The sequence below is a fragment of the Argentina anserina genome, chromosome 2 (assembly GCF_933775445.1).
Source record: "Argentina anserina chromosome 2, drPotAnse1.1, whole genome shotgun sequence".
Taxonomy (NCBI): domain Eukaryota; kingdom Viridiplantae; phylum Streptophyta; class Magnoliopsida; order Rosales; family Rosaceae; genus Argentina; species Argentina anserina.
In genome coordinates, this window is record NC_065873.1 from 3,653,226 (window position 1) to 3,667,260 (window position 14,035).

At 37.4% G+C, this 14,035-nt stretch overlaps 2 protein-coding genes across 2 annotated transcripts in view; both read left to right on the forward strand.

Moving 5' to 3' along the window:
• LOC126782277 (ferredoxin--nitrite reductase, chloroplastic) overlaps nt 1–14,035 on the forward strand; it is a 61,175-nt gene that overhangs the window by 34,379 nt on the left and 12,761 nt on the right. The window lies entirely within an intron of this gene.
• LOC126782570 (uncharacterized) lies at nt 882–1,948 on the forward strand. Its single transcript, XM_050507838.1, has 3 exons — nt 882–1,298; nt 1,513–1,833; nt 1,925–1,948. The coding sequence occupies exons 1-3, from the start codon at nt 882–884 to the stop codon at nt 1,946–1,948; spliced, it is 762 nt and encodes a 253-aa protein (XP_050363795.1).

Here is a 14,035-nt window from a genome sequence, read left to right on the forward strand (position 1 = left end):
CATGGTACAACCAAATAGCCATACACAAGGATGACCTAGAGATGACCACCTTTACATGCCCCTCGACACTTTTGCTTACCGGTACATGCCCTTTGGTCTATGCAACGCACCTGCAACGTTTCAACGATGCATGATAAGTATTTTTTCGGACATGGTTGAAAAACTCATTGAGGTATTTATGGATGATTTTCCGGTATTTGGTGATTCTTTTGACATGTGTCTACATCATTTATCCATGGTTCTGAAACGTTGTGTCGAGACTAACCTTGTTTTGAATTGGGAAAAATGTCATTTTATGGTAGAACAAGGTATAGTTTTGGGACATGCAATATCTTCCAAGGGGATGAGGTTGATAAAACTAAGGTTAATATTGTGCGTACTTTACCTCCTCCTTCAACTGCGAAGGAGGTGAGATATTTTCTTGGACATGCAGGATTTTATCGCAGGTTTATCAAAGGCTTTTCCAAGATAGCCCAACCATTATGTGCATTGCTTCATAAAGATGTAGCCTTCAACTTCACAGATGAGTGCTTAAAGACATTCAACAATCTCAAGGAGCTTTTGACGACCACACCCATCATACAGGCACCTGATTTGAACTTACCTTTTGAATTAATGTGTGATGCTTCTGATTCTACAGTTGGTGTTGTGTTGGGTCAACGTCCAGCTAAGTTCCCCATGTCATCTATTATGCTTCCAGGACTTTAAATGATGCACAATTAAATTACTCAACTACAGAAAAGGAATTCGTAGCTGTGGTCATTGCTTTGGAAAATTTTAGGTCTTACTTGTTAGGAACTAAAGTCATTGTTTTCTCTGACCATGCTGCTTTGAGATACTTGATGACCAAACATGTTGCAAAACCCATGTTCATTAGATCGATGTTGCTACTTCAGAAGTTTGATATTGAGATCAAAGATAAGAAAGCCACTGAGAATGTGGTGGCAGACCACCTGAGCAGGATCACGCATGAATCTAATGCAGATGAGGACTCATTGCCTCTGCGTGATAGCTTCCCTGATGAGCAACTTTTTGCTCTCAACGTTTCTGAGCCTTGGTATGCAGATATTATTAACTATATTGTGTCAGGCAAAATACCAAGCGACTACAGTAGAGCTCAGAAGGACTTGGTGAAGACAACTAAGCATTATGTGTGGGATGAGCCTTATCTATGGAAACATTGTCCAGATTTGTTGATACGAATGTGCATTCCTGAAACTGAATTTCAATCTATTCTCACTTTTTGTCACTCACATGTAGAGGGAGGTCACTTTGCTGGAAAGAAGAATGCAATGAAGGTTATTGAAAGTGGCTTCTTCTAGCCAACTTTGTTCAAAGATACCCATGAGTTCTATAAATCATGTGCTAGATGTCATCTCACGTGTAACGTAGGTTCTAGAGATCAGATGCCCAAGCACCCAAATTTTGTTGTTGAGATTTTTGATGTGTGGGGTATTGACTTTATGGGTCCTTTTCCTAGCTCTCAGCAAAATATGTATATCTTACTTGCAGTCGATTATGTTTCAAAATGGGTTGAATTCACTGTTTGTTAGATTTGGTACTCCCAGGTACATCATCAGTGATGGAGGGTCTCATTTTTGTAACAAGTCTTTTGCAGTTTTGCTAAGAAAATTCCATGTTCATCATAAGGTGACAACACCTTATCATCCTAAAACGAGCGGGCAGGTAGAAGTATCCAACAAGGAGATCAAACAAATTTTGGAGAAGACTGTTGAACCAACCCGGAAAGATTGGAGTCAACGCTTAGATGAGGCGTTATGGGAATACAGGACAACATACAAGACACCGATTGGGATGTCTCCTTATCGAAAGGTCTATGGGAAAGGCTGCCATGTTTCGGTAGAGCTTGAACACATGACATATTGGGCTATTAAGTAGTTTAACTTTGATATTGATGATGCAGGTGTTCATTGGAAGTTACAACTGAATGAGCTAGATGAGATTCGAAACAATGCTATCCAATCGAATCTACAAGGGGAAAACCAAGATGTTTCATAATAAGATGATTAAAAGAAATCTTTTGTTGTTGGGCAAAAAGTCGTGCTTTTCAATTCGCATCTACGTTTATTTCCAGGTAAACTTCTTTCTAGGTGGAGTGGGTCTTTTGTTATACTTAATGTGTTTGCTCATGGTGCAGTAGAGGTCAAAAATCCGAAGAATGGGAACACGTTCAAAGTGAACAGACATAGGCTCAAAACGTTTTATGAGCCTGTAGCGGTGAGAGATGTGGAAGAAGTACATATCTGCGATCCCCTGCCAGTGGAGCAATGATTATAAGTACCGTCTAGCGGCTGACGTTAAATTTAGCGCTACTTGGGAGGCAACCCATGTTGATGGAGAAGCTTGGATTCTAGATTTTCATTCTTTCATTCTTTCTCCTTTGTTATTTTTCATGTTTAATGTGTTTTGTGATGTCATAGATCTTCTGCTTCATACTTGTTTGATGTGTTGCGTGCTTTAGTTTTGTTTTACATTGAGGACAATGCAAATGTCAAGTGTGGGGTTTATATGATATCTTTGGCATCTATGTTTAGATTTGTGATTTTGAGTCTTTTAGATATGCTTTTTGAGTTAAAAACAAAAAAAAATTAAAAATTAAAAAAAAAACAAACAAAAAAATTGTTTATAGTCTTGTTTAGGTCTTAGGGCCCTTAACTAGTCTATGATAAATCTTCTGAAATTGTGACTAAGAGTGCAACATGTGCCTATGTTAGCTGAGTTTCTTTCGTTAATCTTGATATATGGTGCATGTGTTAATATGTAGTGGATGTAGAAACAAGTTAACATGGTACAGATTCATCAGCATGCTTAAACATAGTTGAAATTCATTAACCTGTGAGCGATTGAGCCTAAATGTGATTATACATGTTTTCTTTGTTGTGTGTCAATTGCTTGCCATAGATTAAGTTAATGGACTCTAAATATTACTAGAACTTGCTCTTGTGCTTGTCAAAGCTTATACTCATTATATATCTTGATTGGGAAAGTGATAAAGGCACTTATGATCTACAACTATTGCATTATGTAGCTTGTGACCCATATTTTGTGTACACAAGATGTGCAACCCTTAGTTAACCACTTTGAGCTTATATTATGATTTTTTTTGTCATCACTCACACAACCTTACCCTTGAATCTTAGAATAGTTATATATCTACATTTTTTCTAGAACTTAGTAGAGTTGTACATGAGACGTATACATGAAGACCAAGGCGGAAGATTGTGAAGATGAAGAAAAGAAATAAGTATGGGATATCAAGCTACTTATGTTTAAAAAAAACAAAAAAAAATGTGTATGTTTCTTTGTGATGTTTAGCTTATAACACAGGTTAAATGTAGATGAAAAGAATGAAATGAAGGCCAAACAAGATGAAATTCGGCCACAATGGTGATATATTTGGAAGAATTCAATAGTGAAGATGTTTCAAGGGTTGTAAAGTTCGAAAAAGTCTCTTCATTGATGCTCTACTAGGTTTTAAAACTTGTTTGAATTCCATATCCCTTTTCTTCTATAAACCTATGAGCTTAACCACATTACAACCTTATAAAGTCCTTTTTGATCCTCAAGATAGGTAGCATTTGATCTATGGAGATAAGTCACAAAAGTTAAGCATATGGTTCGGTCAATTTGGCAAGTAATTGATTTGAGTGAAAACCTTGGATATATGTTGAGAGAAACACTTATAACGTACCCAGGTGAGGTTGAATCTTAACTTTTTTATTACATGCTATAGCTTTACATTCACCATGATTATGTCTTCATCCTATATGTTGCATGTGTGTCATGTATTGACATTAACCTTCGAAATTTCGTGGATTGAACTGAAATATCATGTGATCTTGGTATTGCAATGTTAGGGAGATTGCTAAGACACAGTGTTAAGGGCATTATAGTTTTGTAGTCTGTGATATTGTTGAGTCTTAGTTTAGTGTTTTGCTCGAGAATTAGCAAAAGTTAAGTGTGTGGTATTTTGATAGTCACATATTTATGTGACTTTTATTGTGTTAATTATTTTTTTACTTAGCTATTTTGTTATGTTTTTATATTTTAATTAACTTTATTTATTTTAGGTATTTTGAAGTGGAATAAAGAAGAAGAGAAAAATTTACATCTATATTATGTAAAAATATGATTTTATTTTAGGTGTAATCATCACCTCTAGGTCAATCACTTCCTTCTTTATCACTCACTTCCTCCATGATCATTTACTTCTTTCATGATCACCCACTTCTTTCCACTTCATTCCATGATCACCCACTTATTTCCACTTCATTCACTTCTTTATCAGCCACTTATTCTATGATCATTCACTTCTTTCATGATCACCCACTTCTTTCCACTTCATTCCATGATCACTCACTTCTTTCATGATCATTCACTTCTTTATCACCTACTTCCTCCATGATCATTCACTTCTGATGCAGCCTGCATTGCAGACAACTATCTCTTTCGTCTGGATGGTCGAAAGAGCAAGGGTCGTAACTGATATGTTAAATGCATTTAATGTTTTGTCTTAATTAGCTGAGTCTTTTATTTTCCTCTAAATCGGTTTTGGTTTAGTGGAAGCCTTAAAGCTTCTGTAACTAATTTAGATTTCTGTTTAAAAGCTATGGTACAGCTTTTGGTATGTAGTTTTTTTGGGGAGATTAAAATAAACAGAGAAACTTTCTCTTCTATCAACTTGGTATTCCTTAGGAATCAACAAGGCATAGTTCTCTTATTCTTGGCTATTCTCTTCTGTGAGAATCAATAAGAGTAAGAATCAACTCTATTTCATAGAGTTTGTCATCTTACCTATCACGCACGCTGTCAGTTGGTATCAGAGCTTAGGCCATTATGCCTCTAAGGAGGGGACGTGGAGGAGCGACTCAGGGACGTGGCAACGATGAAGAGGTTGAGCGTTTGGCTCAACAAGTTGAGCGCCTCACCCAACAGGTGGAGGCCTTAGTTCAGCAACAACATGATGAAGATGAATTTGATGACGAAATCAATCCTTTCAGTGAAGAAGGTGAGAGAGGAGAGCGGAGGCTGGTTCAGAATGTTAATACAAGGCGATGGGAGACGGGCATGAGGATTGACATTCCTGAATTCCATGGCAGTCTTCAGCCTGAGGAATTCGTGGATTGGCTAAATTCTGTGGAGGAGGTTTTGGAGTTCAAGGAGGTTCCTGAAGACAGAATAATGTCACTTGTAGCTACCAGATTTCGTGGGCGTGCCTCAGCTTGGTGGCGACAATTGAAAGCAACTCGTTCGCGACAAGGCAAAAATAAGATCACAGTGTGGGAGAAAATGAAGAAGCACATGCGCAGCTCTTTCCTACCACCCAACTACTCCAGGTTGATCTATCAGCAGCTGCAAAATCTGAAGCAAGGAAACCGAACAGTGACAGAGTATACCACCAAATTCTATCATTTGATAGCTCGTTGCGATCTTGGGGAAACGGATGAGCAGCTAGTGTCAAGGTATATTGCAGGTCTCTGTACCGAGTTTCAAGATACATTAAATTTGCTAGATCCATTTACTGTGGCAAAAGCACAACAACGAGCCCTACAATTGGAGAAGCAAATCGCTCGAAAAACAGGCAGAGGTGGGGCCTGGTCCCCTAGCAGTCCAAGTAATCGAGGTGCTGTCAGCAACTCAGCCCCTAGTCGCACACCAGCTTCACAAGTTCAGAATGTGAAACCACACATGAGCGAACCTCCAGCCAAAATACAAGATGTGGGGGTTGGACGTGCTGGTACTCGCTGCTTCAAATGTGGTGAGTCTGGACACCGGATGGCTGATTACAAGAAAGAAGGAAGGGCTGGTAAGGGCTTGTTCATTGAGAATGAAGAAAATTCACTACAAGAATATGCCGATTTCGCACAGGCTCCTATTTATGATGACTATGGTGGGGATGATGATGTTTCTGAGGAGTTTGTGAAGGGTGATGAAGGGCCGTTGCTTGTTGTACAAAGGACATGTTTTACCCCTCGAGAAGTAGAAGGTAGTGATGGGTGGCTTCACAATAATATTTTTCAGTCCACTTGTACAATTGGTGGAAAGGTGTGTAGGTTGGTAATTGACCCAGGCAGTTGCGAAAATGTTATCTTGGAGACACAACAACACCCTCATCCATATAAGCTTTCATGGCTGCAGAAGACTAATGATGTGAAAGTTTCAAAGAGGGCTCTTGTTCCTTTCTCTATTGGTACAAGCTATAAAGATAAGGTGTGGTGTGATGTTGTGCCGATGGATGCTTGCCATATTCTTTTGGGACGACCATGGGAGTATGATAGACATGTGACACATGATGGACGGAAGAACACATACAACTTCATGTTCAATAATACTAAAATCACTCTCCTGCCAACTCGGGAACAAGTCCCAAAGCCAACCCATGGTAAGTCTTCGATGATTTTATTATCAATGAAGAAATTCGTGGGAGAAATTCATGATACCGGAGTGGTCTACTTGTTGGTTGGTAAAGAGAAATCTAGTGATTTGTCTCCTATCCCTGTCCCTGTACAAGCTTTATTAGAGGAGTTTCAAGATGTCTTTCCTGAAGAAATGCCGGCAGGACTACCACCTTCTCGTAACATCCAACACAGAATTGATTTGATCCCTGGAGCAACCTTACCAAATAAGGCGCATTATCGGATGAGCCCCAAAGAACATGACGAACTGAGACGACAAGTAGAGGAGTTATTGGCAAGAGGATACATCAGGGAAAGCATGAGTCCTTGTTCAGTTCCGGCCTTAATTACGCCAAAAAAAGATGGGACATGGCGCATGTGTATAGACAGCAGAGCCATTAATAAAATCACGGTACGTTACCGTTTTCCCATTCCTCGTTTGGATGACTTGCTAGATCAATTGTCAGGTGCTACTGTTTTCAGCAAGTTAGACCTTAAAAGTGGGTATCACCAAATTCGGATCAAAGATGGGGACGAGTGGAAAACAGCTTTCAAAACTCGTGAAGGCTTATACGAATGGTTGGTCATGCCTTTTGGCCTCTCTAATGCTCCTAGTACTTTTATGCGGGCAATGAATGAGTTGCTTCGACGGTTTATTGGAAAGTGTGTGGTGGTTTACTTTGATGACATCCTTATTTACAGCCCAAGCATTGAATTACACCTACAACATCTAAGAGAGGTCCTAGAAGTCTTGAGAAAGGAGAAGTTTTATGCAGCAGTGAAGAAGTGTTCTTTTATGACTGACAAGGTGTTGTTCCTTGGCTATGTGGTGTCAAAAGATGGGATTCTTGTAGACCAGTCCAAAGTGGAAGCAATCAAGAATTGGCCAATGCTGAGAAATCTACAAGAAGTCAGAAGTTTTCACGGGTTAGTATCTTTCCATAGACGCTTTATACAAAACTTCAGTTCTATTATGGCGCCTATAACCGATTGTATGAAGAGTGGGAAATTCAGTTGGACTGAGGAGGCCACTGTAGCTTTTCAAGCCATCAAGGAGAAGCTAGTTACTGCCCCTGTTTTGACATTGCCGGACTTTAACAAACCATTTGAATTGCATTGTGATGCATCCAAAGTCGGCATTGGGGCTGTTTTAAGCCAAGAGGGGCGACCAGTAGCTTTTTACAGTGAAAAGCTAAATGGCTCCAAGGTGAACTACATCACATATGATGTGGAGTTTTATGCTGTTGTTCAAGCCCTCAAGCATTGGCGTTCTTATTTAGCTCATAATGAGTTTATCTTATATTCTGATCATGAGGCCTTAAAACATCTCCATGCACAAGATAAGCTCTCTGCTAGGCATGCTAAATGGGCATCATATTTGCAGCAGTTTACATTTGTAATTAAGCACAAATCTGGTGCCTTGAATAAAGTGCCGGATGCTCTTAGTAGGCGAGCGAATTTTCTCACCACCATGAATACTCAGGTGCTTGGGTTTGATTCATTGCGTGACTTATTTTCTACAGATTCCTACTTTGGACCTATATTGAAGGATGTGGAATCATGCCTACGATCTGACTTTATCCTTCATGATGGTTTTTTATTCAAAGAAAATCGATTGTGCATTCCGATGTCCAGTTTGCGTTTGAAGATCATTAGTGAGCTGCACAATGAAGGTCATATGGGGCGAGATAAGACATTGCAGCTGGTGATGAATTCATATTATTGGCCAACCCTACGACGTGAAGTCACTAAATTTGTTGGAGGTTGTAGGGTGTGTCAGTTATCCAAAGGTGTAGCAACTAATGCTGGCTTGTACATGCCATTACCAGTTCCTGAACGACCATGGGAGCATGTCAGCATGGACTTTGTGTTGGGACTTCCTCGCACTCAGCGAGGTAAGGACTCCATTTATGTGGTGGTTGATCGGTTTTCAAAAATGGCACACTTTATTCCATGTAAGAAGACCACAGATGCTGTTAATGTGGCACTGCTTTTCTTTCAAGAGGTGTATCGACTTCATGGATTGCCAAAATCCATTGTTTCTGACAGAGACACTAAGTTTCTTAGCCATTTTTGGCGGTGCTTGTGGAAGCTTGTCAACACAAAACTTAATTACAGCAGTGCCTATCACCCTCAAACCGATGGACAAACTGAAGTTGTCAACCGGTCGCTTGGTAATCTGTTGCGGAGTTTGGTAGGAGACAATCTCAAGTCTTGGGATCAGAAGTTAAGTCAGGCTGAATTTGCTTTCAACCATTATGTCAACAGGAGCACTGGATTCAGCCCATTCTTCATCACTTATGGCTATAACTCAAGGTCGCCTCTAGACCTTGCTCCTACTCCGAACCTGCAGCATGCTCATGTGAAGGCTGAAGATTTTGTGGCTAACCTCCAACAAATCCATACCACAACAAAGCATCGACTTGAGGACGCCAATACAAAGTATAAGCAAGCAGCTGATATGAAACGGCGACATGTGGAATTTGAGGTTGGTGATTTTGTATGGGCTGTGTTGACAAAAGATCGTTTTTCAGTTGGGGAGTACAACAAGTTGGCTGCCAGAAAGGTTGGACCAGTGGAAGTTATAGGGAAGATAAATCCGAATGCATATCGTTTGAAGCTTCCCAGTCACATCCGCACTGCTGATGTGTTCAATGTTAAGCATCTATCACCTTATCGTGGTGACAATAGTGAGGAAGAAGAAGTAAATTCGAGGGCGAATTTTTCACACCCTGGGGAGGATGATGCAGCTTGCATTGCAGACAACTATCTCTTTCGTCTGGATGGTCGAAAGAGCAAGGGTCGTAACTGATATGTTAAATGCATTTAATGTTTTGGGGAGGATGATGCAGCCTGCATTGCAGACAACTATCTCTTTCGTCTGGATGGTCGAAAGAGCAAGGGTCGTAACTGATATGTTAAATGCATTTAATGTTTTGTCTTAATTAGATGAGTCTTTTATTTTCCTCTAAATCAGTTTTGGTTTACTGGAAGCCTTAAAGCTTCTGTAACTGATTTAGATTTCTGTTTAAAAGCTATGGTACAGCTTTTGGTATGTAGTTTTTTTTGGGGAGATTAAAATAAACAGAGAAACTTTCTCTTCTATCAACTTGGTATTCCTTAGGAATCAACAAGGCATAGTTCTCTTATTCTTGGCTATTCTCTTCTGTGAGAATCAACAAGAGTAAGAATCAACTCTATTTCATAGAGTTTGTCATCTTACCTATCACGCACGCTGTCAACTTCTTTCATGATCACCAACTTTCTTCCACTTCATTTCATGATCACTCACCCCACTCACTACATCATTATCTCTCATTTTTCTCTACTTTTTCCACCACCATTCTCCTCTATAAAAACCTCCATCAACACCATCTCCATACACACCATTTTTCCACAACCAACCAAGAGAAACAGAGAGAGAGAGAGGGGAAGAAAAAATAGAGAGAAGAAGAGAAGAGAAATGGGAGAAGACCGACATGAAGAGCCGAAGCGAAGTCACATTCAATCTCCTCAAGCTACAACTCACATCTCCACAATGTGCTAAAATCTCATCAAGCTTCCACAAGAAAAAGGAAGTTCGGTCTCTTCTCATTTAATTCATCTTTCATGTATTCTTTGATGTTTTTATTCAAGATTATGTGTAACTAAATTGCTTAATAGTTATGGGCTAATCAAAGCTCTAGATATGTCTTCGATTTCAAACTCCAATTGATTTATATAATTTTGTATGAGAATTTCTTCACTAATAGTTCATTGATAATTCTATTGCATGTCTCATTGGGTCGATACTTTGATGCATGTTTTAGGATTTTATTATCTTGAATATGTATATGACCGGCATATCGTTGCATATTCTGTGAGAGATAACAAGTTCTTTGCAGGTACTTGTGTGAAGTGATTCCTTAGTAATCTAAGGCTATCGACATTGACCTTAGATTCTTTGTTGTTACTCAAACGCTCTTAAAATTCATGATTTTAATTATTTTGGTCTAGATACCGACATTTCATAGATCAATTAATTGAGAATATAGTTAAGTCGATACCGACATGTCGCTTAACATGACAAATAAGAGAACGTAATACAGTTAATGCCCTAATGACAATGGCTTAACTATGAGTGCATTCATTTATAATTATTGACATTGTTTTGGGGTGATTGAGACATATCTAGTGGTGGAGAGAAGTTACTAGCTATTGTTTTTCTCATATTTACATCCATATTTACTTTTTAATATTTTAATTTTAGTAGTACTTTTGTATTATTTATTTTTGTTCACCAATCAAACTAATTTCGAATATCCTCAAACGTTTTGTGGTAGTCCACCACTGTGTCTAGGTAGTGTCTATTTAATTTCATAGTTTGGGGTTGAGTCTAGATTAGCTAATTAATTAGGTTTCCGCTCCTAGGTCGAGTCTGTCAAATTTCTGATTTACGCGTCTGTTTGTGTTTTTAAGTCTTAGTTTCACCAATTCTCTGTGGGTAATGACCCATATTTTCCATTTACTACATTTATATAATTGATTTGATAATAAAGTATTTTTGTAGGTGCTTTTGCGCCTATCACAAGACCAAAACAAAATCCCTAATAATTTTACAACAACATAGAAATTTTAAAATTTAAGGGGTGAACTGATTTTTAATATAATGTTTATAGAAGTAAACTGAAATTAATTCTTAAATATATGCATATTTAGTTTGGGCTTCCTTGTAAGATGTTATCGAACACGGGTTGCCTCCTAAACAACTTACTAGAGTAAACAAGAGAGAACATTACGCTTGTAAAGAAAAGTAAGAATTATGAAGGCAAATAAAGAGCGCAGCAACAAAAAAAAAATACAAATGCTTTTGTTTTCATTTATAACCAAGAAAAGGGCAATAGCTACACTTCTTTGAGAAAACAAGAGTTATTATAGCGGTAAGTTAAGGTTGATTAAGAGGCCTAAAATAAGAAGCTGGTGTCCTTAGCGATTAGGTCATTTAGGTGGGTGTAACAAACTAAATAATAACATTTTTGGCGTGTGTTTCCAAAAAAAGAAAAAGACATTCTAATGTGCTTGTAATGCCATTGAACTTCAAATTATTTTTCTTTATTTATTTATATAACTTTATATATTTATATAATACAATTTAAGTTATATACAATTAAGTATACAATTAAGGCCCGATTATTGAATTACTCTAATTATTCTTTGTACAATATATTGCAATTTATTTCCTTAGTTAATTGAGTAATGCTAGGTAGTACATAATTTATGTGGCAGCTTAAGTGGCAAAGCTATGTCATCACAACACAAATTTGTTATTCATTTATTAATTCTATTTTTTATAATTATAAATTTCTATTTTTTTACTTCTCCTAATTAATCTTTTTACCCTAATGGGTTTCTTTACTTTATCTAATCCACTACTCTCTCCTCATTTCACGTCAACAACCGTTTTATCCTTCATCTCCAACAAGGGAATAAAATAAATAATTGTTTTTTTTGAAGAGTATAAGGGTCTCAAGTGGAGTTGGAAAATTCTAGATAAGGATTGATATATATATATATATATATATATATATATATATATATATATGTACATTTAGACCCAAAAGACAAACCGATTTGATATAGATATCTACGATATACATTCCAGATAGCCTTAAAAGAAAGTTTAGGCAGAGGGTGATATAGAGACTATAGGGTGTAGACGGTTTTACTGTTTTTTTTTTTCTTTTTTTTGGGGGCTCTTTTTCGTACGTTCCTATGTGTATTTAAAAGCTAACACCTTAATAAGAAGCTGAACAATAAACCGTGAGAGCTACACAAGAATCAGTGTGTCGACATTGAAAATTAATTTATTATCATATATGTAGGACTAGCCTTTGCATTATTCTCTAATAGTATTATTGTATAACATGGATATATAATATGCATCTAGGACGTGCAAAAAAATAGCACCTTGGCTAGGTGCTTTATCTTTTGTAACAATTCATTGTCATGAGGTGTGCCCAAAAAACCTTTGAACGATATAGATGATGTAGAACTGATCTTATTCACGCTACCCAAATACCAAAGGGCGTTTTCAACTATTTTATTAACTCCTGTTTGGACAGTTCATCATTTATCTTGTGCAAGCCGGCTAAAACCATCATACACTTGTGTTCAGAATCGTATGCTAACTCCTTAATGTCATCAAAACTCTTCTGTATCTTGTCTAGCCAGAGACGGATCCAGGATTTAATAATAAGGTGTGCTAAATTTCGGCGAAGCCCAAATTTTTTTTTAAGGACTTCGTAGTAAAGCAATGATAATTTCAACATGGAAATAATAGTTTACGTCTATTAGAACAAGCCTGAAGACTGAGATTCAAGTTAAATGAATTTATCATATGTACTTTATGTTGATAAAAAAAAACTAGAAAAACATAACAAATAAACCCAAAAAACTAATATGAGAAGTAGATACGAATCAATCGATATATACATGAGATTTCTTAATCAATATGATTATGGATGAGGATTTTTCAAATAAAGTGATTAAAATTTTAGAGTGACAAAGAATTGCAGAGGATTGAGATGAGAGAGAGCGGAGTCATAGAGCGGTGGATAAGAAAAATAGTCTTGACTTTCAACCTATTTTTTCTTATATTTTTTTTCTTATGCTCTAACATGTAATAAAATTTAGGTTTCTTTTGAAAAAATGGGGTGGGCTGCAGCAAACCCCAGCCCACCTCTGCATCCGTGCCTGTGTCTAGCCTTTGTGATTCAGGCCTAGCATCCCATCCACCATAACTGATTTTAACCCTCGTGTGACTTCTTTTCACATCCTTCCTTCATCTTCTCAAGATATATTTATCAGGAATCTTAGATTTCTTATAACGAATCTTAGAAACCTGAAAGTGAACAGTTTTCTTCATCTCCCCAATCCTGATGTCTTTAGAAATCGTGTAATATAAGATTGAGCTATCTACTTCAACATAAATGAAGTCACAATACATTTTACCTGTTAATTCATCTCAAAACTCTTTGAACTTTGTAGCTATGTAAATATCATGTGCCTGTATTTCCATGTGATAATGAGTTGCACCAAGAAGGCTATATGAGAAACACTTGAAATCTTCATAGTTCTCTTTCTCCACCTTACTTCTCAATACATCTTCATATTGCTCAACAAATTGTTTCAAGGTAGTCCTGGAATTGACATGACCATCAAAAAATGAATTCATACTTTCACTTATCTGGGTGGTAAACATTCCAGCCCAAAAACGATCTTTAACAAAGACTGAAACCCAACGACTTCTTTTTTCGTGCATGACACTCAACCAATCATTTTCCTGCAACTTATATTTTGTAATTTTCTCATCCCAACGTTACTCAAACTCAACACGAGATAATGAATCATAAACTGTATTAAGCAAGGTTTTCAAGATAGATTCATATTATGTATATCCTTTCAGCTTTTCAGGAACCTTCTTCAATATATGCCATAAGCACCAACGGTGCCTAGTATTTGGAAACACAATCTCAATGACATTTCTCATGGCTCTATCTTGATTAGTAATTATTCCACTAGGAGCATTCCCAGACATGCATGCTAGCTAAGACATAAACAACCAAACAAATGTCTCAGTA

Coding starts and splice junctions, on each gene's coding strand:
- LOC126782570 (XM_050507838.1), top strand. CDS start 882: ATGTTGCTACTTCAGAAGTTTGATATTGAGATCAAAGATAAGAAAGCC. Junction 1,299..1,512: donor GAAAGAAGAATGCAATGAAG/GTTATTGAAAGT, acceptor TCTTACTTGCAG/TCGATTATGTTTCAAAATGG. Junction 1,834..1,924: donor GGATGTCTCCTTATCGAAAG/GTCTATGGGAAA, acceptor TTGATGATGCAG/GTGTTCATTGGAAGTTACAA.